At 43.8% G+C, this 22,604-nt stretch overlaps 1 protein-coding gene across 3 annotated transcripts in view; it reads right to left on the reverse strand.

Moving 5' to 3' along the window:
• The window catches only part of CCDC93 (coiled-coil domain containing 93), a 91,105-nt gene that overhangs the window by 25,771 nt on the left and 42,730 nt on the right, over positions 1-22,604 (reverse strand). For all 3 annotated transcript variants that reach the window (XM_059704658.1, XM_059704657.1, XM_059704659.1), the window contains exons 12-13: positions 8,960-9,076; positions 3,476-3,538 (exon numbers count right to left, since the gene is read on the reverse strand). In XM_059704658.1, the coding sequence (XP_059560641.1) occupies positions 3,476-3,538; positions 8,960-9,076 (180 nt within the window). The remainder of the gene's footprint in view (positions 1-3,475; positions 3,539-8,959; positions 9,077-22,604) is intronic.

Consider the following 22,604-nt stretch of genomic DNA (forward strand, 5'->3'; position numbering starts at 1 on the left):
TTCCAGAATAATCACATGAAGCAAGCTGCATAAAATAGATACAGAATCTACACGATCCGTAAAAGGAAATTTGATAATCAAAGATAGGCATATCATAAAAAATTATCAAACATTTGAAGAAAGATACCGTCATAAAAAGATGTATCAACTCAACATGAATTCTGATCTGAAGAAATAGTTTATAAGAAAAACTTCAGACAATTAATGTCCTTAGAGAGACAGGACAGGATACTGCTCATATTAGAAAGGCTCAAGCTCACACATAGGAAATTACTGTTGTGATTACTGAAATTAAACAGTGGACAGGCTAGATAGAACCTGGCAGCCAATGCAGGGGCCAGCCAGTCTCGGGTCTTCTTACAACGGTGTGCAGCCTCCCCCACAAATTTTATTTTATTTTTATTTAAAAAATATTTTTATTATTTTATAGAGGAAGGAGGGAGAGGGAGAGGCAGGGAGAGGAAGAGGGAGAGGGAGAGGGAGAGGGAGAGGGAGAGAAACATAAATGATGAGAGAGAATCACTGATTGGCTGCTTCTTGCACACCCTACTGGGGATCAAGCACACAACCTGGGTATGTGCCCTTCACCAGAATTGAACCTGGGATCCCTCAGTCTGAGGGCTCAGGCTCTATCCCAGGGGTCCTCAAAAACAGGGGGCCAGTTCACTGTCCCTCAGACCGTTGGAGGGCCGGACTATAGTTTAAAAAAAACTATGAACAAATTCCTATGCACACTGCACATATCTTATTTTGAAGTAAAAAAACAAAACGGGAACAAATACAATATTTGTATTTGCATGTGGCTTGCAGGCCATAGGTTGAGGACTCCTGATATCCACTGAGCCAAACCAGATAGGGCCCCCCAGATTTTATATAGTCACCTGTCCTCTATCCATCACGCTCTGCTTTACTGGAAAGACGGGTCTCCCCATTTTTTTAGTGCCACTAGGTTATCCTGGAAGGGTAGCTTTTGCTGAAAAGGTAATACCTGAGAATACTGGTGAGAAGGATACAGAGTATGCACTTTGCCAATCTTTGCCTAGAATAGATAAGGAGACTGAGGCCCAAACATGAAGCTCATTATTAATCCAGGGGCCTGGTCTTTAGTACTCTGACCAAATCAGCCTCCTTCCTAAGTAGTTCAGAACTAGGTTTTGTAGAGCTTCCCATTTTTGTGGATGGGAATTAGTTTGACTGTCCCACTAGTCTCTGAGAGGTCTCTGGTGCCAGACTGCCAGCCTGGCCCTGTGCATGACCTTTCTGCCTTAGTTTCCCTATCTGCAGAACAAGGATGATAACAGTGTGTTGTTAGGGCTGTTGGGAAGATAAAATGGACTAATAAAAGTGACATGCCCAGAGCATACCCAGCACACACTAATGCTGGCTGCCATTATTATTTGAGGGTAGGAAGATTATCTTTTATTACTGACTTAAATCACAAGTCTACCTTTCTGAAAGGGGCTCAATAAATACTTGATTGATTTAATGTTTAGTGCAAAAAGCCACTTTATAGCCACTTAGGATTTATATCCTAAGGCATATATGTGTTTTAGGAAATTGATATCAAGATGTTTTGTCTTTAATCTTTCCAAGATTATTACAGAAAGACTGATCCATGACTTGGCAAAGTTCACGTTAGGGACTTTGCAGCATTAAGACAACATAGAAATTCCACCCGGGAGTTTGCCATCTAATCCATAAGGAATGTAGTCACAGAAGAGTGGAAAGAAAGCTGATCCTAACGCAATGCAGGCATCTTTAGAAAGAATTTTAAACAATTTATTCTAACTGCCCCTTTTAAGCATTCTGACAATAATCAAAGAGTTTAGTCTAGGTCAGAATTAAAAAGCTTTGTCAGGTTTTCAGGCTTACAAGTGCTGCATATTGCTATATATAAGAATTTAAATGGGTAAATTTCGCCGAAACCGGTTTGGCTCAGTGGATAGAGTGTCGGCCTGCGGACTGACAGGTCCCGGGTTCGATTCCGGTCAAGGGCATGTACCTGGGTTGCGGGCACATCCCCAGTGGGAGATGTGCAGGAGGCGGCTGATCGATGTTTCTCTCTCATCGATGTTTCTAACTCTCTATCTCTCTCCCTTCCTCTCTGTAAAAAATCAATAAAATATATATTTTTTTAAAAAAATAAATAAATAAATGGGTAAATTTCATGTAAAATTTTAAAAAATAGGGACTGGTTTGATTCCAGAGATGTCTTTGAACATCAGTCCAGTTTCCACAGTCCAAAAAGTACTACGTGGGGCACTTGCAGTGAGGCCCTGTAGAGTACAGCCACAGCCTGAGCTCCCAAATCCCAACAAGAGCTTTTCTGATCCAGATGAGGGTAGTTCTATGGGAATGCAAGGGGAATATCTCACTCCCCGCACAACAGAGCTGGTGTCAGAGGTATTTGTTTCCTAGGATATGAGACATGGGGGAAAGCAACACTCTAATGATGATGTGAGATGGTACACTTGTAACCTGGATTAGAAATGAATCACATGCTTCAAAATACACCAGTAAACCCTCTCTTTCTCCTGAGACACCTCCCCCACCCCACCCCACCCCACCCCACCCAATCCCATCCCACCCCACCTAGGCTTACTCAGTAATTTTGAACAACAAACTATATCACTCTGATTCTCTCGTATTACAAACAGAAACTGCCTTACTCTCATGGAATTCAGTATTTGGAACTATTCTACAACTTGCAGCTTGAGGAGCAGGGGCCAATTACTGTGAATGACCCCTCATGTTTTTCTATGTGGCCTGCCCCCGCCTATGTAGCCTGCCTTCCTCAGCAAGCCAACTCAGTGATCTCTCCCACCTAAATAGTGGATGGGCTAGAACAGTGGTCGGCAAACTGCGGCTTGGCAAACCGTGGCTCGCAAGACACATGCGGCTCTTTGGCCCCTTGAGTGTGGCTCTTCTACAAAATACTGACTTCTGCGCATGGGCCACGAAGTTTCAATTGCACTGTACGTGTGCGCCCGCATGTGGTATTTTGTGGAAGAGCCACACTCAAGGGGCCAAAGAGCCGCGGTTTGCCGACCATGGGGCTAGAATAGGGGTGGGCAAACTTTTTGACTCGAGGGCCACAATGGGTTCTTAAACTGGACCGGAGGGCCGGAACAAAAGCATGGATGGAGTGTTTGTGTGAACTAATATAAATTCAAAGTAAACATCATTACATAAAAGGGTACGGTCTTTTTTTTTTTAGTTTTATTCATTTCAAACGGGCCGTATCCAGCCCGCAGGCCGTAGTTTGCCCACGGCTGGGCTAGAACATGGAAGCATGGATAAACTTATGGCACGTATCAGGCACTGTCATGTGATTGTCCTATGCCCCCAAATGGACCTGAACCCCGAAAAGGGAATCATGACTCCTCCACACAGACGGATGACATGCGGCATTCATTAACAGTGTAGGTCAACATGACTCTTAAGAAGGCCCATGGAGGAAGGAAAATCTGCTCACCTCTGTCAGTGTTTTCTTCGTTTCATCGTATCTGGCTTGGAGAGTGGTATGATTTGCCTGCAGCTGTAAACGAAAGATAGAAGACATGGGCTCTCATTTGATCCTTACAACATGGATATGGGTGATATCCCCATTTCACAGATGAGAAAATGGAAGCTTAGAAAGATTTAAACTGAGCAAACATGGGAATTTTAGAAAGGCTGCCAACAACAAATAAAGAGAAAACTCATATATAATTAGAATCAAGTACAAGTCAGAAGATATGCTAGATATTCTGCATAAATCCTGTCCTATCACTGAACCTTATATTCAATGGGAGAAGACGTTATCCTTTATCTTACTAATAAGGAAATAAAGACTCAGAAGGGTTAAGTGACTTGCTTTATAGCTGATAACTGATAAAGCCTGGATTTACATTCAGGTCTAATTTTTCTATATGGATACAACTGATTCAGTTAACCAACTTGCCCATTCACAGAATACACACTGCATTTCAGCACTCAGGATTCCTGCACAGAATATGACTGGCTGGCAAATAACACAAGATAGAAGAAAGGATTTAGGACTTCAACACTAACAGAAAAAAAATGAATTACCTTTACGTTCAAAGTTATATAAATTGTAAACTTGCATCTCAAAAATGTAATTTCCCTTTTTCTTACTGAAACTTGTATATAAACTTCTATATCTATAAAATTGTGCTATTGTGCTATCTATAAACTTGTAGAAATCTGAAAATGTTCCATAAAAGTTCAAAGGGTTTGTACATTTCTATTTTTATTTTAATTTTTTTTCTTTATTGATTAAGGTATTACATATGTGTCCTTATCGTCCCATTGCCCCCCTACCTCCCTACTCATGCCCTTACCCCCCTGGTGTCTGTGTCCATTGGTTGGGCTTATATGCATGCATACAAGTCCTCTGGTTGATCTCTCCCCCTTACTCTCACCCTCCCCTCTGAGGTTTGACGGTCTGATCGATGCTTCTCTGTCTCTGGATCTGTTTTTGTTCATTAGTTTATGTTGTTCATTATATTCCAGAAATGAGTGAGATCATGTGAATTTATCTTTCTCTGATTGACTTATTTCACTTAGCATAATGCTCATTTCTACTTTTGAAAACAGCAGACTCTGTTACCTGTGTACAAACTAACAATGAGAAATTTTATCCTATATCTCAAAAATTATGACAAAATAACTTGCCCATCCTTGAACCTGTAAGCAACTTATTGAGAATAGTATCATCTTCAGAAATCATTATTCCTCAATCATACTTCTAATTACCAGTCTTCAGACTGATGAATGGTTACACTTCAACAAGCCTACCAGAAAGCCAACTCAAGCAGAGAGCAGAAGGGATGAAGGAGGGAAGCAGGTGGGCTCTGGCTTCTTCCTTTTCAAAGGGAGCCACCTGTGTAATGAGAGCTTTTATTAACCTGTTTGTGTAATTGGCAGATGAGAATATTTCCGGAGAAAGTTCTTAGTTGTTGTTTTTTTCTCTTGAAATCCTAGTGATTTAACTCTTGATAGTCTTTGGGGCTCCAGGAAGGGATCCTGGCATTTTCCCCGCCTGCTTCACCCATCATCCCGCTCCTCTCTCATCCCTGCACCCATACACCTGACATTTATCCAAAGCTCTGCTCAAATGAGGTGAGTAGAAGGAGACTTCGAACATGACACAGTCCTTGCCCTCAAGGAGCTGGACTAGTAAACTGGGGAGTAAAGTGTGAGAAGAGCAGCAGCAAACAGGCCCAGGGGATGGATGCCCAAGGAAACAGTCACATTACTCATCTGGGAGTTCAAAGATGACTCACACAGGCTGGATCTTGGCAGGGAAGTAGGTTGCTAAGAATGGAAGACTCACCTCTCCTCCAATTAATTTAACTACCAAGAGTTTTCCTCATCTCATCTGACCATATTTACTTAAAGAGGAAATGTCTCCATAGCTAGGCTTAGTTTTCACTTTGCTCTAATCCTCCATGATTCTCCTATCTCCATTTTCTTCTTCATTAACCTTCATTTCCCTCCAAATTCAGCTGCTGGTTAATACTTCCATTTTGTTTTTAAGACTGTTTCTTTTTAAAATATGTTTTTATTGATTTTATAGAGAGAAGAAGGGAGAGGGAGAGATAGAAACATTGATCAGAGAGAATCACTGATCAGCTGCCTCCTGGGGATCAAGCCAGCAACCCAGTCATGTGCCCTGACAGGGAATCAAACTAGCAACCTCTCAGTGCATGGGGCGATGCTCAACCAACTGAGAAACACCAGACAGGGCCAATATTTTCTTTCTTTTTTTAAAAAAATATTTATTTTTATTGATTTCAGAGAGGAAGGGAGAGAAAGAGAGAGATAGAAACATCAATGAGAGGGTATCATTGATCAGCTAACCTCCTGCATACCACCGAGGATCAAGCCCGCAACCCGAGCATGTGCCCTTGACCAGAATCGAACCCAGGACCCTTCAGTCCACAGGCCTATGCTCTATCCACTGAGTCAAACCGGCTAGCGCAATATTTTCTTTCTTGATTCCTCTTTCTTTCCTCAAACTCTGGTGTCTTCTGAGTTATCTACCAGCGGCACTGTAGTTCTGTGCCATTGCAAAATATTCTCTTGGTCCTAGCTAGACTTCCTGCCCAGCCAGTGCCTACTCATCAGGTCTCCCCTCAGGCGCTATCTCGGCTCTCCAGACGCCTCCTTCAAGCACTTACCACAGATGTAGCTAAATGAGGTGTGTGAATGATGCAGTGTATGTCTCCCATTATTACTTGAAGATCCTTGAAAGCAGGATCATAACTTGTTCTTCATTCATCCACAGAGCCTAGTTTAGTTCTTAGCACACACAGGTACTGAGTAAGTATTTGTGAATAAATGCTACTCTCTCACTGTGGCTCTCTATTCAGTGTGAACCAAAGAAGTAAGTGTGAGATGGACATACAAGGCCAGATGAGGTGGCCAGAGAGGCAGTTGAGGAAAGAATGGAAGGGACTAGGATTGAAGCTCTAGAGAGCTGGATTCTTACACAAAAGTCTTGTTGTTTGTTGCCCTGTGACTTCTGACAGATACAATCAGACACTATTAGAAGATGAAAACATTCTGTACACCAGCTAGCCTAGAGGTGAGCAACCTTTTGTAGCAGGGCAAATTTAGGGAGAGTATCAAAGTTTAGAAGCTTCAGATTTTTTTTGATAGGACATTTCAAATTAAAATGGGTTTATTTAGTAAGTAACTAAAAATGTATATTCTTATAGCTCAAATAATTTTTTGGGAAAAAATGTTTATGAAAATTTTGATGTTGATTTTAAATCTTTATAAAATATTCACATCTAGGCTTATTTAAAAACATTCTCATCTTTGGTGTCTTACGTTTGCATAAAGCTTTGGTTCATTGAAAAGTGCATGCCTGTTTATCTTTTCATTTTGTCCTTAAAGCAATCTCTCTAGGCACATGTTTATAATCGTCTGAGACCCCCAACCTCATACGTGCTATGTGACCCTGATTAAATCTCTATGTCCCTGCCTCATTTTCCTCATCCAGTTGGCCTAGCTACATAGGCAGAGGTTATTGCACATGCTGGGTATCTTTAGTAACACCAGCCACTGCAATAATGATCATTGTCCTTTACTGACTACATGTTAGGCAGTATTCAAAAAAATACAGGCTCTTGGTAAATAGGTTCAGAGAGGCTGCCCTTTCACCCGGACTACGAATGTGCCAGCACTGCACTGGAAGGGCTCACGGCATTCCTTCTCTCCAAGTTTAGACAGGAGTTGAAAGAAAACATCTACTCATGCTAAGACAATGTGGCTCATGGGGTCTGCAATATCCCTCAAACTGTCCTTCCTCAGAGGATAAAGACATTCGGATGGATAAAGCCTCATCCTTGATTCATGCTCATTTGATTCTGTGCTGAGTCCTTTTTGAACCAATCACTTTCAGGTTCTTTTCACTGGCAAGGGTCAGGGGTAAAGATAATACTTTCTGTGCTGTGAATTAAAATGCTCAAACAAATTATCAAATGAAAACCAAATCACAGTCCACCTTGAAATCCTTGTTTGCTTATGATACAGAGCATTTGGTAAATCCAGCCTACTGTTTTTTCAGCTGTGGTAGAACAAATTCAATCAAAGAAATGAATGGGTAGGACCATTTGATATACAATGTGGGATTTGAAAAGATGAATAATATATAAGTTCATAATGCAAACGGGCATGCATTTTTGGAAAATCAATTGTTATAGGAACTACTGGTGAACTGTTCTTTAGAAAGCCATATTCATTCCCATCTTCTACTACATGTATTTTCCTAATTAAATATTATTGCCAATGCAACTGAAGCATGTAACATTTTGTCTTCTAATGACTGTTCCTGAGTCAAACTCCCCAGCTTCCTCTTATGCCTACTTTTCAAGAATATGTGAAGGTCTTTCTAAAACAGTTTCATCTATCATCAAGTATTACAGAACACCATCTCCTAAAGCTCTCTTAAAAACGATCTGGTTTCCTCTATTTCCCCTATCACCACTAGTCAAAGCCACAAAAACTCATGTCTGGACCACTGGATCAGCCTCCCAGTGGTTCTCCCTGAACCCCTTCTCACCCACATCCAATGAACTCATGTTCCTACAGCAAACAGAATGGTCTTTGAAACATGCAAATCGGATTCTGCTACTCTCTTACTTAAAACCTCCAGTGGCTTCCACTGTCCTTAACTTCACCTCAGAGATCTTGTCTGATCATGTTCTGCCAACCAGCTGCCTCACTCATGATTCTCCAGCCACAAAAGAGATACTGGCCAAGACCCATCCTCTTTCAGGTCTTAGTTCATGTTACTGCATAAGCCCTCACCCAAGCCCCACACCTCCCACGCAGACTTCCTGCCCAGCCAGTGCCTACTCATCAGGTCTCCCCTCAGGCGCTATCTCGGCTCTCCAGACGCCTCCTTCAAGCACTTACCACAGATGTAACTAAATGAGGTGTGTGAATGATGCAGTGTATGTCTCCCATTATTACTTGAAGATCCTTGAAAGCAGGATCATAACTTGTTCTTCATTCATCCACAGAGCCTAGTTTAGTTCTTAGCACACAGAGGTACTGAGTAAGTATTTGTGAATAAATGCTACTCTTGCCCTGTGATCTTCTAGAATAGAGGTTGGCAAACTTCTTCTGTAAGGGGCCAGATAATCAATATTTTAGGCTTTGTAGGCCACGTGGTCCCTGCTGCACCTAGTCAACTCTGCCCCTGGAGCTTGAAAGTAGCCACAGAAAACATGCAAACGTATGGGTGCACATGTATTCCAATAAAACTTTACTTACAAAAAGAAGTGGAGGATGGATAGGCATAAGGGCCACAGTATGCTGACCCCTGTCCTGGAACCTCCTTCGAACATCCTACCACAACAATCTTAACCCCTTCCCCAATTTTTACCTTCATGAAAAATAGTTTCATTTTACATAAATAAAATTATAAAAAGAAAACACCAACCTCTTCCAGATGTTTGGTCTTCTGAAGAATCTGCTTGTTCAAGGAAATGACTTTCCGACGATGAAGTTGGGAGGTTCCTATTTTTTCTGGACTTTCTTCAGCTGATAGCTCAGACTGCTGTGGAAAACAGGGAGGGCAAATCCAGAAGATTTAATTAGTCCACCTGAGTTCATGTAAGATAGCTCCATCCCTGCTCAGTCTGGTTCCCGTGCAAACCCTAGGTCCAGAGAAGTAGACTGGCACAATGATCCATCCCTATCAATGGGATCTGCATCCATGGCAGAGGGAATGGCATGTGCAGAGCACAGGAATATGTAACAGTGGTTTGTTGATATCATATAGGCAATGGGGCATCATCCAAGGGTCTTAAATAGAGGAATAACATCATCACATTAACATCTTTAGAATACATTTCTGGAATTGTCAAGAATGATGAACTGATTCACTTTCATAAAGTATTATAAGCATACTAGAGGCCCAGTGCATGAAATTCGTGCACTGGTAGGGTCCCTAGTGACTGCCGGCTGCCAGCTGGGCACTCCCTTCTCCCCCCGGCTGGCCCTGCCCCTGGTCAAACTCCTGGATGACCTCCCGGTCGAGGGGACAATTTGCATACTATGCTTTTATTATAGAGGATGGTTAAAAAGTATAACCAGTCAGAAACACTTTAATGAAAAGCAACATTCTCCCAACTTATTTCTCCCCCACCCATGGACACTTTTAACCATTTCTTATTTCTCTTTTTCTGGTGTTCACAGAGCATAGATTTGAGAGGGATAAAAGTTGCTGATAGAGGTCAGTAGGAAATTCCAGAAATTATATAGGTGAGGAAGGGATGAAGAAAAAAGGTTGGACAGACACAGAGACTGTCATAAGGGAGAGATTTCTGGATCAGGTGAGGAAAATGTAGCAACATTACTGGGAAATCACACAAACAAGGAAGCAGCCTGGTGTAGATTAGGACTACAAATACATGCCTCAAGACACCACTGAGAAGCCCCGCAAAAGAAACAAAAAAGCTGACCTTGTTGCAATAGGTATACTTAGAATACTTGTTGGATGACCATAGATAACTTTATTAAACAGTTAAATGCTCATTTAAACCACATTTCCTTTTTTATGGAAGCATCCCAATTCCAAGTGAATCACTGACTTTAAACCTAAGCACAACAACACAATTTGGGTATTTGATTTTTAACAGTGATCATGACCTTGAAAGTCTGGAAGACTTACCCATGGGGAAAAGAGATGGGAAAGTGAGAAAGAGGAGAAATTAGATGGAACAGTCATCATTTATTTTAGCTAAGGACTTCCCTGAAGAATTCAGCAGCATTAACAGATGATGAGTTTTTTTTTTTTTTCCTCCTTAACAACTCTGGAGGTAGGAAACAATATGCAGGACATGGTTGCATAAAATAGTAAGAAACATCATTTTCTATTTTGTGGGCAGGCCATAAACGAAGCATTTGGTTTTGTAATATATCTAGCCTTGAAACCTGGGATTTTGGAAAATGTCAAGTAATGTATTCCAACTTATCTGGATTTACTGGAATTGGAGTTACCTTTTAAAGATGCAATCGGGGACAACAAGATATCCACAATCTGGAGTCTGGGGAAGAAGAACTGTTTCTGAAAATCATTTGAGTACAAAAAAGGGGGGGGAAGAGTAAAGACCAACCCTTCTCAATTTTAAAATCACTTTTAGAAACAGAATTACGTATAATTAACTAATTACATCTGCTATACTTTGACTGCATCACCCTAAACCAGCCGTGGGCAAACTACGGCCCGTTTGAAATGAATAAAACTATTGAAATAAAAGACCGTACCCTTTTATGTAATGATGTTTACTTTGAATTTATATTAGTTCACACAAACACTCCATCCATGCTTTTGTTCCGGCCCTCCGGTCCAGTTTAAGAACCCATTGTGGCCCTCGAGTCAAAAAGTTTGCCCACCCCTGCAGGCCTAAACTGTGTGCTATATATTTAGTAGTTTTTCTCTTGTAGATAATTTCAGATTTGGGTTTTAACACCAAATTAGATTCCTTGATCTTGATTTCTAAAGTGTCACTGGAATATCCTCAAGGCATTTTACCTTACTAGCAGAATTACGTAAGCCTTATTCTCATGATTTATTGACATTTGAAATAGAATTAATTCCCCATTCACAGGAACTATCCCACATGGCATATCTCTATGTTTGCTTTTCGGATCCTCTTGAGTACCCTGATCTCCTCCAGCTGCCTGTCTGGCTTTGGAGCAGACCAAGCTGTGGGCAGACAGGCTCTGGGGGATCAATGTCTCCCTCCCCTCCCAGACTCCTTTCTGCAGGGGTGAGCACACATTCATTCGGCACTATTCTGCACTTGGGCATGGGCTGGATATGTCTTCAACTCTTAGCAGGTTTACCCACCTATTAACTGAATTTATGGCCTAGGTTCCAAGAGAATGAAAACTGTGTTTTCAAACAGGTTCCACACCCTCTTATCAGTATACCTGGTACACACACAGGTTTGTTTTAACCCGTTAACTGCCATGTGTCCGAAACAGAAATCATCCCCATTTCTTCCATATGCGCTGGAATATTTACGAATTTAAGTTACCATAATTTTCTTTACAAATGGCTGGCTATTTTTCCTTCCTCCCTTCCTCCCTCCCTCCCTCCCTCCCTCCCTCCCTCCCTCCCTTCCTTCCTTCCTTCCTTCCTTCCTTCCTTCCTCCCTCCCTCCCTCCCTCCCTCCCTCCCTCCCTCCCTCCCTCCCTCTTTCCTTTGTCTCTCTGTCTCTCATGATTTTACAGTGAAATTTTTCAGAAGTTACATGACATGTGATATCATTGCTTTGATGTATTTATTATTGTCATTTGTGAATGAATTAATACATAAGCTATTGGGATCTCGGTAATTTTTAAGAGTTCTAAAGGGTCCTGAAACAAAATTTTGAGAACCATTACTTTAATCTAAGGGTCCTGACTCACTCAGGAGTTTATGTATTGATCCCAATCATTGGAGTGGGCCCACCATCATTTATACAACATCCAGAGGAGAAAGTTCTTTCTAATTCCATTTTTTTCCTAGACAGGTGATTCAGAGAACGATACAGAGGGAAAATACTTGCAGTGCACAGGAAGACTCAAAGTCTCTGTACAAATGTACTATTATATCTCTGTAACGATAATATATGTTCTCAGCAACCATAGGCTTTCAAAATCCTTTCTCTTATTGCTAGGTAGCAAGTCTCACTGCTCTGTGGAGTCCCTTAAATTTGCATCTGCAAAGCTTTAATGTACAATAATATCGGGAAAGTAAGTGCCATTTCCATATCTGACATTTCTCGAGCCCAATTAAAATGAATACTGTGCAATGAACAGGTCCATAGTACATATAAATTTGTGAGTTCCTTCATTTGCTTTTGAGTCTAGAGATGGTGTTATGCAGCCTCAGCTTGTTTGGCTCAGTGCATAGAGCATAGGCCCGAGGGCCTAAAGGTCCCAGGTTTGATTCCGGTCTAGGGCATGTACTGTGGTTGTAGGCTCCTCCCGAGTCTGGATCCTGGTCAGAGGGCGTACAAGAGGTAACCAATTGATGATGCTTCTCTCTGCCTTTCCCTCTCTCTTCTACTCTTCTCTAAAAATCAATGGAAAAATATCCTTGGGTGAGGATAAAAAATAACAACAAAAAAATTAGAGATGGTGCTTTGCAAACTGCTTTGTTTAATGGGAAATTATTTTTGGACAGAAAAATTATTTAATCCAGAGCTAAACTGCTAACAGTTCTTACTGGAAGCCTAGTACTGAAAAGCTGATGGCTCAATTTTTCAAACATACCTTTAATTAAGCAATCTAAGTTTTTCATTTCTTTCAATAACCTCTACGCAACCAAAAGCATCAGACTGATGAAGGCAGAGCATGTTTTTAAAACAGTATGTCTCATCTGACATTCTGTTCACTGAGAGTCACTCTGGGAAAAACACTGAAGATGACCAAGTTGGATCTTGAAAGATGATATAAAATTGTCCAGGTGGAGAATAGGAAAGGGGGCTTTTCCGTAATTCCTTGACAGAAACAATGTAAGTCCTGGGGCATCTTAACTGACTTCTACATGAAAAGTACAACATCTCTCAAAAAATACCAACCCTGCACAAATATTCCATTTGTGTTTACACTGGAGCGAGGGCTATAGAACCAATCTAATTTTGTTCAACAATTTCAGATTAAGAACGTGCTTTCAAAACTACAACACAGATTAGATGACTTCTAGTGCAGATTCAATGTTTTCTAATAACTGACATATATTCACAACTTTCATTCTAGTGGAATCAGATATAAATGTCATTCAATAATATTAACCCAGTTCCAAACAGTAAATTCCTCAGAGAAACAAAAAATGATTACTTTAGCTAAACCTATATACTTTCATAATGAAAGAGACCTAAAAGATTATCTATGTAACAACTTTCTTGTTAATACAGGAATCTCTCCTATGTCACCCCCTCCCTCCCAAAAATATGGTTAGTAAGCTGTCAATAATAAAGATCTCTATTGCAGGAGGGTGCCCAAAGTTCTCTACTGAACAGATGAACTTCAGTTTCTGACACCTTGATGAACCCTCCTATTAAAAACAAGTTAATATAAAATATTTATTTTTAATCTTTTAAAAAATATATAAGCTAGCAAGAATGTATGAAATCCTGGATGGCCAAAAAACTAGTGAAAGTAGAAATACAGGAAGGTATGTATACACACTGAAACTGGTTTTTTTCTTGAGCGTATTTGCCAAAACCAGGTGATCTCAACATTTGATTTTTACAATTCAACACCTGCTATGCATAAACCTTGACACAGGTGTAAGAGGAAAAATATCTGCATTGAGATTTTGTATCAACAGATTAGCCTACATTTGGATCTGCAATCTAAATTTACACACTACTATGATGGTCCAAAAACCCACACGTCAATACTGTTAAGTACAAACTTGGGCTGGGTGTCCCTAGGTGTCTGTCAAAAACAAAAGCAAATCTGCTATGGAAGAACAAAGCTTCAACTCAAAGCCTCAAAGAATTTCTACAGATAAATTTCCAAGGAATATGAATTCACAGTCAAAAACCAAAAGCACAAACAAAGTCAAAGTATTATGAGCAAGAGCTAGCAGAAAACAGTAAAATCAGACTTATAAAGACTCAAACAAGTACCCATCCATTCCTCCCTGAAGCAATGGATATTAAATGTAATCCCTCTTTCACAGCTCAATTTATCTCATCTAGAAGCATCCAAAGCTCCTTCCTTTCTCCTTTTTATAACAAGACTAGAGGCCCTGGGGATCAGGCCTAAGCTGGCAGTCAGACATCTCTTTCGCAGTCCGGGACCCCTCGCTCCTTACCACGGGAGAGGCTCCCACCATCGGCGTTGTGCTCACCAGCCTTGAGCCTGGCTTCGGGCTGAGTGGAGCTCCTCCTGTGGGAGCGCACTGACCTCCAGGGGGCAGCTCCTATGTTGAGCATCTGCCCCCTGGTGGTCAATGTGCATCACAGTGACTGGTCGTTCTACCATAATGGTCGCTTAGGCTTTTATTATATGGACTAGAGGCCCGGGGCACAAAAATTTGTGCACTCGGGGGGGGGGGGGTCCCTCAGCCCGACCTGTGCCCTTTCGCAGTCTGGGACCCCTCGGGAGATAACGCCCTGCTGGCTTAGGAGACAACAAGGAGCTGATCCACACAACATCACAGAGGAGACAATCTTAAGCAGGGAAGTCACCTTTCATGGCTATTGGGCGAATCTACATAGTCTTCTAGTCATCCATTAGCCTCTACTGAACACTGCTTATGTTAGGCAACAGAGATACAGAGATGAAAGATGAACTTCTGGCCCTCCAGAAGTATGAACTTAGGATATGACTTGTGTAACACCTGTGGCCTTATGTAAAGAAACACAGTCTAGAAGAAAGGGGCAAAAAATCCACTCCTGCTCTCACCCTCCTGATCCCAACCTGGGTTTTTCCATCTGGGGCCAGAGTAGAAGGTTCCCAAAAGGCCAACTCCTCCTTTTCCCCATTCTACTTCCCCCACTCCATATACCAGTCCTGCTAGTAAATGAAAAAATGATCTGTGTAGTCAGATGATGGGATTAGAAATATTCACATTAAGCTTATGAGAAACCACCCTGGTTTCAGCTCAGGCCTGATTCTCTAATTAAGTAGCCAAGCTTCCCATCACCTTCTGATCCAGGCAAGGTCCCTGGGGGATGGTTATCTTTACTCAGTCCCTAGACCCTCTTAAACTATTCTCTCCCATTTCACTTCAAGTGGGTATAATTTTAAAAAGTCACCTATTCTACCTAATTGTTAATAGGAAAAAAGTTTAATATCAACTATACCAAATACTTTCTTTGGGCGTATACTGATATTTCAATTGACAACACACACCAAGTAGCAAGTGATGTCTACTTAGATCACACAAACGATATTATTCTGTAATTTATCTCCTTACAGGTTGACTGACTCCTAACTGGGAGCTCCTCAGGACAGCATGCATGTCTTACAACTCTATCCCTGCCCCTACACCTGACACTGTGGCAGAAGAGAAATCAAGCTGGAGCCTGGACAAAGTGGCTCAGTTGGTTGGAGCACTGTCCCATACACCAAAAGGTTGCAGGTTCATTTCCTGGTCAGGGCACATACCTAGGTTTCGTGTTTGATCCCCAATCGGAGCATATACAGGAGCTGACCTATCAATGTTTCTCTTTCATCTCTCTCTCTCTCTCTCTCTCTCTCTCTCTCTGACCCTTTCTCTAAAAAAACCCAAAAAACAGCATATCCTCAGGTGAGGAAAATTTCAAAAAAAAAAAGAAAAAAAGACATTAAGCTGAAGTCTTAAAATTCCAAATTACACTAACTCTTTTTAAATGTTTGAGATGTCTTCATAACACTAATTCAGGAAATTAAAACCAGGATAAAGAAAAAAACCCAACGATAAGGCAGCTACCTCAAGAGGGCAGATGACAGCTCCTAGACCCCCAGTAGATGCCTGAAACCACGGATAGTATCAAATCCTATATATTCCATGTTTTTTCTATACACTCACATGTTTTAAATTTATAAATTAGGCCCAGTAAGAGGTTAACAACAATAACTAATAATAACACAATTATAACTATCCTATCTAATAAAAGAGAAACATGGTAATTAGTGTACGACCGCTACCCTTCCCATTGGCTAATCAGGGCGATATGCAAATTAACTGCCAGCCAAGATGGCGGCCGACAGCCAGGCAGCTTGAAACTAACATGAGGCTTGCTTGCTTCAGTGATGGAGGACTCCAACGTTCCCAGCCTGCCTTGCGGGCCTCTGAGCCTGCAGTTTGAAACATTGTAACAAATATAGAAGCTAAACAAAACCCCAGAAACCTGCTTTCAGCCAGCTGGGATCTCAGAGCTGGAGTTATACGTTGTTTCGATTATAGAACCCAAACAAACCAGATACCTGCTTTCAGCAGCAGAGGCCTCAGAGCTGGAGCCAGAGCTAAAGCTGGCCCAGAATAAAAAAGAAAAAGAAAAAAAGGAGCAGTTGGGAGCTTCAGTCACCCGCCAGCCTGAAAACAGCCCTCAGCCCCTCACCCAGACTGGCCAGGCACCCCAGTGGGGACCCCCACCCTGAAGGGTGTGTGACCAGCTGCAAACAGCCATCATCCCCTCATCCAGGCTGGCCAGGCACCCCAGTGGGGACCCCTACCCTGATCCAGGACACCCTTCAGGGCAAACAGCCAGCCCCACCCATGCACCAGGCCTCTATCCTATATAGTAAAAGGGTAATATGCCTCCCAGCACCAGGATCAGCGGAGCCGAGAGGACTGCCGGCACCGGGATCAGCGTGACAGGGGGCAGCGTCCAAACCCCCTGATCGCCCTGCGGCTCTGTGTATGACAGGGGGCGGGGCCACAACCTCCCTATCTGCCCTGCTCTGTTCGTGACAGGGGAAGGTGCCCCAACCTCCTGATCAGCCCTGCTCTGTGCCTGATAGGGGGGAGCTCCCCAACCCCCTGATCGCCCTGTGGCTCTGTGTGTGACAGGGTGCGGCGCCCCAACCTCCCCCCGCAAGGGCCCTGCTCTGTGTGTGACAGGGTAGAGCCATAACCTTCCCATCGGCCCTGCCCTGAGTGTGAGAGTGGCGGCGCCCCAACCCCCTGATCAGCCCTGCTCTGTGGGTGATAGAGGGCAGTGCCCCAACTGTCCCCCGCCGCGGGCCCTGCTCTGTGTGATGGGGTACAGCCATAACCTCCCCATCGGCCCTGCCCTGAGTGTGACAGTGGCAGCGCTCCAACCCCCTGATTGGCCCTGCACTGTGCGTGACAGGGGGTGGTGCCGCAACCTCCCCATCGACCTTGCCTTGAGTGTGACAGGGGGCGGTGCCCCAACCCCCCAATCGGCCCTACCCTGAGCGTGACTGAGGGTGGCATCACAACCTCCCAATCCGCCTTGCTCTGTGCATGACAGGGGGCGGTGCCCCGACTCCCCAATCGGCCCTACTCTGAGCCCGACCAGGGGCTGTACCTAGGAATTGGGCCTGCCCTCTGCCACCCGGGAGCAGGCCTAAGCCAGCAGGGCGTTATCTCCCGAGGGGTCCCGGACTGCGAGAGGGCACAGGCCAGGCTGAGGGACACCCCCTTCCCCACCGAGTGCACAAATTTTTGTGCACCGGGCCTCTGGTCTATACTAATAAAAGGGTAATATGTTAATTAGACCAGGAGACCTTCTGGATGTCCTTCTGGACAAAGCCATGGTGGCAGGGCCAAGGCAGAGACGGTTAGGGGCGATCAGGCCAGGAGGGGAGGGCAGTTGGGGGCGAGCAGGCCAGTGCGGGAGGGGACAGTTGAGGGCGATCAGGCTGGCAAGGGGGGGGCAGTTGGGGGCAAGAAGGCCGGCAGGCAGAGTGGTTAGGGGCAATCAGGCAGGCAGGTAGGTGAGCGGTTAGGAGCCAGCGGTCCCCGATTGTGAAAGGGATGTCCATGCAGGATCGGGCCTAAACTGGCAGTCGAACATCCCCTGAGGGGTCCCAGATTGGAAAGGGTGCAGGCCAGGCTGAGGGACACCCCGCCACCCCCATGCATAAATTTCATGCACTGGGCCACTAGTACTGTTTTAATACTGTTTCAGGTAACTGAAACCATGGAAAAAGAAACCTTATAAAACAATAGATTCTTTTGGGTCAGTTTCATCCAATTTAGTTATACAAATCTCCTGAGGACCTACTATGAACAAAGGCTTATGGGGGTGCTAGCCGCCATGAGTGTCCAGAATCCTTTGGTTTCACAACAGCAACCCCTTCCTTTGGGGACCCATCTTACACTCTCTTTCATTTCAGAGGAGCTGCCAATCAGGAGGCTGGCCACCTGGTCCCAACAACTGCCGCAGGGATAAATATGTGACCTGAGCCATGTCAAACAGACGAAGAGTCCTTACTTAGGATTTCACACACGGATGCTGGGTGGGTGCCTTAAGACTGAAACAGTCGTGGTGAGGTTTCCCAGGTGCTAACAGAAAGTGAAGCAAGGGCAAAGAGATATTGCAAGGCTGTTGGAGTAGCTATGCTCCTTCCAGTAACAAGAGCTGATACAGGCTCCCTTTTGCTTATACCGCCACTCATGTAAGAGTTTCTATAAAGTATACTGTCCAGGTCAGTGACTGACAGAACTTAGGCTATTTTCTCTGCTGGTTGCATCATCTATATATATAAAGAACCAGGGGCCATCACAACCGAACGGATGATCGAACAGGCTGAGTGGGGCGACAAGGCTGGCAGGAGGGTTAGTGAGGGACGACCAAATGACTGAGCAGCAGGCTGTGTGGGGCGACCAGACTGGCAGGGGGGTTAGTGAGGGACGACTAAACGACTGAACAAGCAGGTTGCGTGGGGCGACCAGACCGGCAGGGGGACACTGAGGGGTGACCAGGCTGGCAGAAGGGGGCAGTGAGGGGCAACCAGGCCAGTAGTAGGGGCAGTTGGGGGTGACCAGGCCAGCAGGGGAGGACAGAGGGGCAACTAGGCCAGCAGAGGGGGGCAGTTAAGGGCAACCAGGCCAGCAGAGGGGGGCAGTGAGGGGCAACCAGGCTGGCAGAGGGGCAGTTGGGGGTGACCAGGCTGGTGGGGGGGGGGTAGTTGGGGGCAACCAGGCCTGCAGGGGGGGCAGTAAGGGGTGACGATGCTGGCAGGGAGAGCAGTTAGGGGCAACCAGGCCACCGGGGGTGCAGTTGGGGGCGACCTGGTTGGCGGGGGGGGGTGGGAGTTGGGGGTGACCAGGCCAGCAGGCAGAGGCAGTTAGGGGTGATCAGTCTGGCAGGGGGGCCAGTAGGGGCAATCAGGCAGGCAGGCAGGCAGGCAGGTGAGCAGTTAGGAACCAGCAGTCCCGGATTGTGAGAGGGATCCTGGATTGGAGAGGGTGCAGGCTGGGCTGAGGGGACCCCCTCCCCCCATGCACGAATTTTGTGCACCAGGCCTCTAGTAAAGTATAATAAAAATTATCATGGGTGACAAAATCTACTCTAATCAAATGTGGTTGTCTGCATTCTCCAGAGACTATTTCCTTTCTGTTTTTATATGCACATCCCTGACCACAACAACCTCTCTGTGGTACACACCCAGCTCTAATTATCTGAGATGACCCAGATGCATCTGAAATATATTATTTCAAGACAAAGTATGGACTTCCAATGAATTGCCAGAGAATGGTCCTTAGAATAAAAAGGTGAAAAACAATGATGGCAAAATGTCTTAATTGCTGGACAAGAAAAACTTCTAAAATCCATAAGAAAAATAAATTCCTCTCTCAAGTCTCATGATGACCCAAAATTCATCTCACTATGGAAATATGATCAAGATGTTGACAGTCTTTTGGCTAAGATGTGACACTCTAGAGCAGGGGTGGGCAAACTTTTTGACTCGAGGGCCACAATGGGTTCTTAAACTGGACTGGAGGGCCGGAACAAAAGCATGGATGGAGTGTTTGTGTGAACTAATATAAATTCAAAGTAAACATCATTACATAAAAGGGTACAGTCTTTTTTTTTTTAGTTTTATTCATTTCAAACGGGCCGGATCCGGCCCGCGGGCCGTAGTTTGCCCATGGCTGCTCTAGAGAGTTGCATGAGAATACTTTAATGTGGTATTTTCCAGATATAAAAGCCACTCACACACCCCACAAAGAAACTTCCATAGCTTGCAACACTGTAGGTGTGACTGTGTTGAATTGCCTGGGCTACACCATTTTCATTTTTATTTATTTCTGTAGTTAGTTCCCAATGTGACCTGGCCTCTTCTCTCCACTTAGCCCAAGGTATGCAGTTGCATGGTGGGAGAATCTAAAGAGGCCCTGAAGGATGGCAAAGGAGGCCTTCCCTGCTTCCCCCTAAGGATGCTTACCTCCCAAAAATATAGGTTTTATGTCAGACAGTCCTGTATGCAAACCTGAAACTATTAGCTACATGGTGCTGAACAAGTACCCTAACATCTCTGACCTTCAGTATCTTCATCTGCTTACGTACTGAGTACCAACACTGTCAAGCCACGGTGAGGCTGGAAGTTACGGAGAAATGTGGTCCACATACACATAAAACAGATGGTTTCAGTTGCATATGAGTCAGTGTAATGATGGAGAAATGCAGAGGATTATAAACAAGGAGGCCGCACACTGTTCTGAGAATTAAATGAGATAACGGTATACAAAGTATCAGGCACAGAGAAGGCACTCAGGGGAAATTCTCCTGATTCCCCAAGACAGATCTGTGCCTCTGGATCAACGAAATGTTCTAAGATTCTGTCTCAGAGAGATGTTGACTAAAGAATGATTTGGTTAAAGTCAAAATGGTATATGGTTGGTTAGTATGTGGCATTAGGGAGAGTCCCTTCCTGCCCTTCTAGGGACCCTGAACCTTCCCTGGCTCACCTTCTTTCCTTTTCTTCTGGCTCAAGTTAGTGGGGGATAGTAGACTAGAAGTTTTTTGGTCAGTCAGGCTTTTTTAAAAAAACATTTTTATTGATTTCAGAGAGGAAGGGAGAGGGAGAGAGATAGAAACATAAATGATGAGAATCACTTATTGGCTGCGTCCTGCACACCCGCTACTGGGGATCAAGCCCGCAACTCGGGCATGTGCACTTGACCAGAATCGAACCCAGAACCTTTGTCTGCAGGCCAACAATTTATTCACTTAGCCAAACCAGCTAGGGCCAGTCAGGCTTTTTAGTTTTCTGCCAATCACAGTAATAGACTCTCCTTCCCTATAAAAACGAACACTAGGATGCAGTCGGCACATTAGACATCAACACCAAAAGGCAGAGGTGCCTCATTTAGCATGTTCTGGGAAGGATGCTTACCTATGGAAACAAAGGGAGACGGTGCTCCTTGGCCAAGAGCCTACTGATACTCATGAATTATGTACCTGAAGCTTCTTCACATTCCTCTTCCCTGATGCTTTGCAGGAACCATATTAATTGAGTTACATTTCTCAGAGACTTGCTGTGAAAAGTGGATTATTTATCATGTTACACTGTTCTAAGAAACTTTGAACTTTACAAATGAAAGAGAAGTGTGTGTGTGTGTGTATGTGTGTGTGTGTGTATATATATTTTACCTTATGTTTATATCTTAATGCCTGCTGACTTTCAATACACTTGTACCAGGCAAGCTGTTCCATTCATTCCTTGGTCACAAAATAATTTTCACACTTTCATCCTCCCAAAACTACCTTGTCCTTTTTTCTTTACTACAAAAGTCTACCCTGATTTTAGCCTAATTTCTGTTTCTTTCAAGTACCACTGGTAGCTTCCCTCCTGGGCAATTCCTCAATCCCATCTCTACTTCCAAGGGTTTCATGACTGAGACCCTGAAGGCAGGGGCATGGATTTTAGATAAACTACCAGGATCGGTTTCAGCCCAGTTTATGGCAGTAAAATTAAAGAGAAAAACTAATACATTGTGGTAGAAAATCCTAAAATGGCCTCATAATCTCTGCCTCCTAGTATTCAGGTCTTTGTGAAATACCTCCCCCTGAATGTGGGTGGGACCTGATAACTGTTTCTAACCAACAGAATACAGAAAAGGTGATATATGTATGTGATTGCATGTATGTAACTGTGTTACATGAAATTGATGTGTCTTGTGAGGAAGGCTGTCCCTTGCTGGCTTTGATGAAACAAGTGACAATGCTGGGGAGGCCCTCATGGCAAGGAACTGAAGGCCACCTCTAGCCGATAGCCTGTAAGAGCTGATGCTGCCAAAAACCATACCAGCTCAGAAGTGAATCCTTCCCATCTGAGCCTCAGATGAGACTGCAGCCCTAGGCAGCACCTCCACTGCAACCTGGTGAGAGTCTAAAACAAAGAACCCTGCTAATCTGTACCCAACTGCTGACCCACACAAACTATAACAAATTTGTGTTTTTGTAAGCCACTACATTTGTGATAATATTGCTTCGTAAAAATAGACAAAAGATAGAGAAAGAGAAAAGCAGCCCCCACTGTCTGAGAGCTAACCTTAGCAAGGCCTTGTTGTTGCTGGAACTGGCCTGTACTTATACTAGGCCTTGGTGTTAAACATAAAAAATCCCCAAAGACATCAACATCAGACAAGATCATGAAGATAGAGGCAAAACATGACC

The sequence above is a fragment of the Myotis daubentonii genome, chromosome 7 (genome assembly GCF_963259705.1).
Source record: "Myotis daubentonii chromosome 7, mMyoDau2.1, whole genome shotgun sequence".
Classification (NCBI taxonomy): Eukaryota; Metazoa; Chordata; class Mammalia; order Chiroptera; family Vespertilionidae; genus Myotis; species Myotis daubentonii.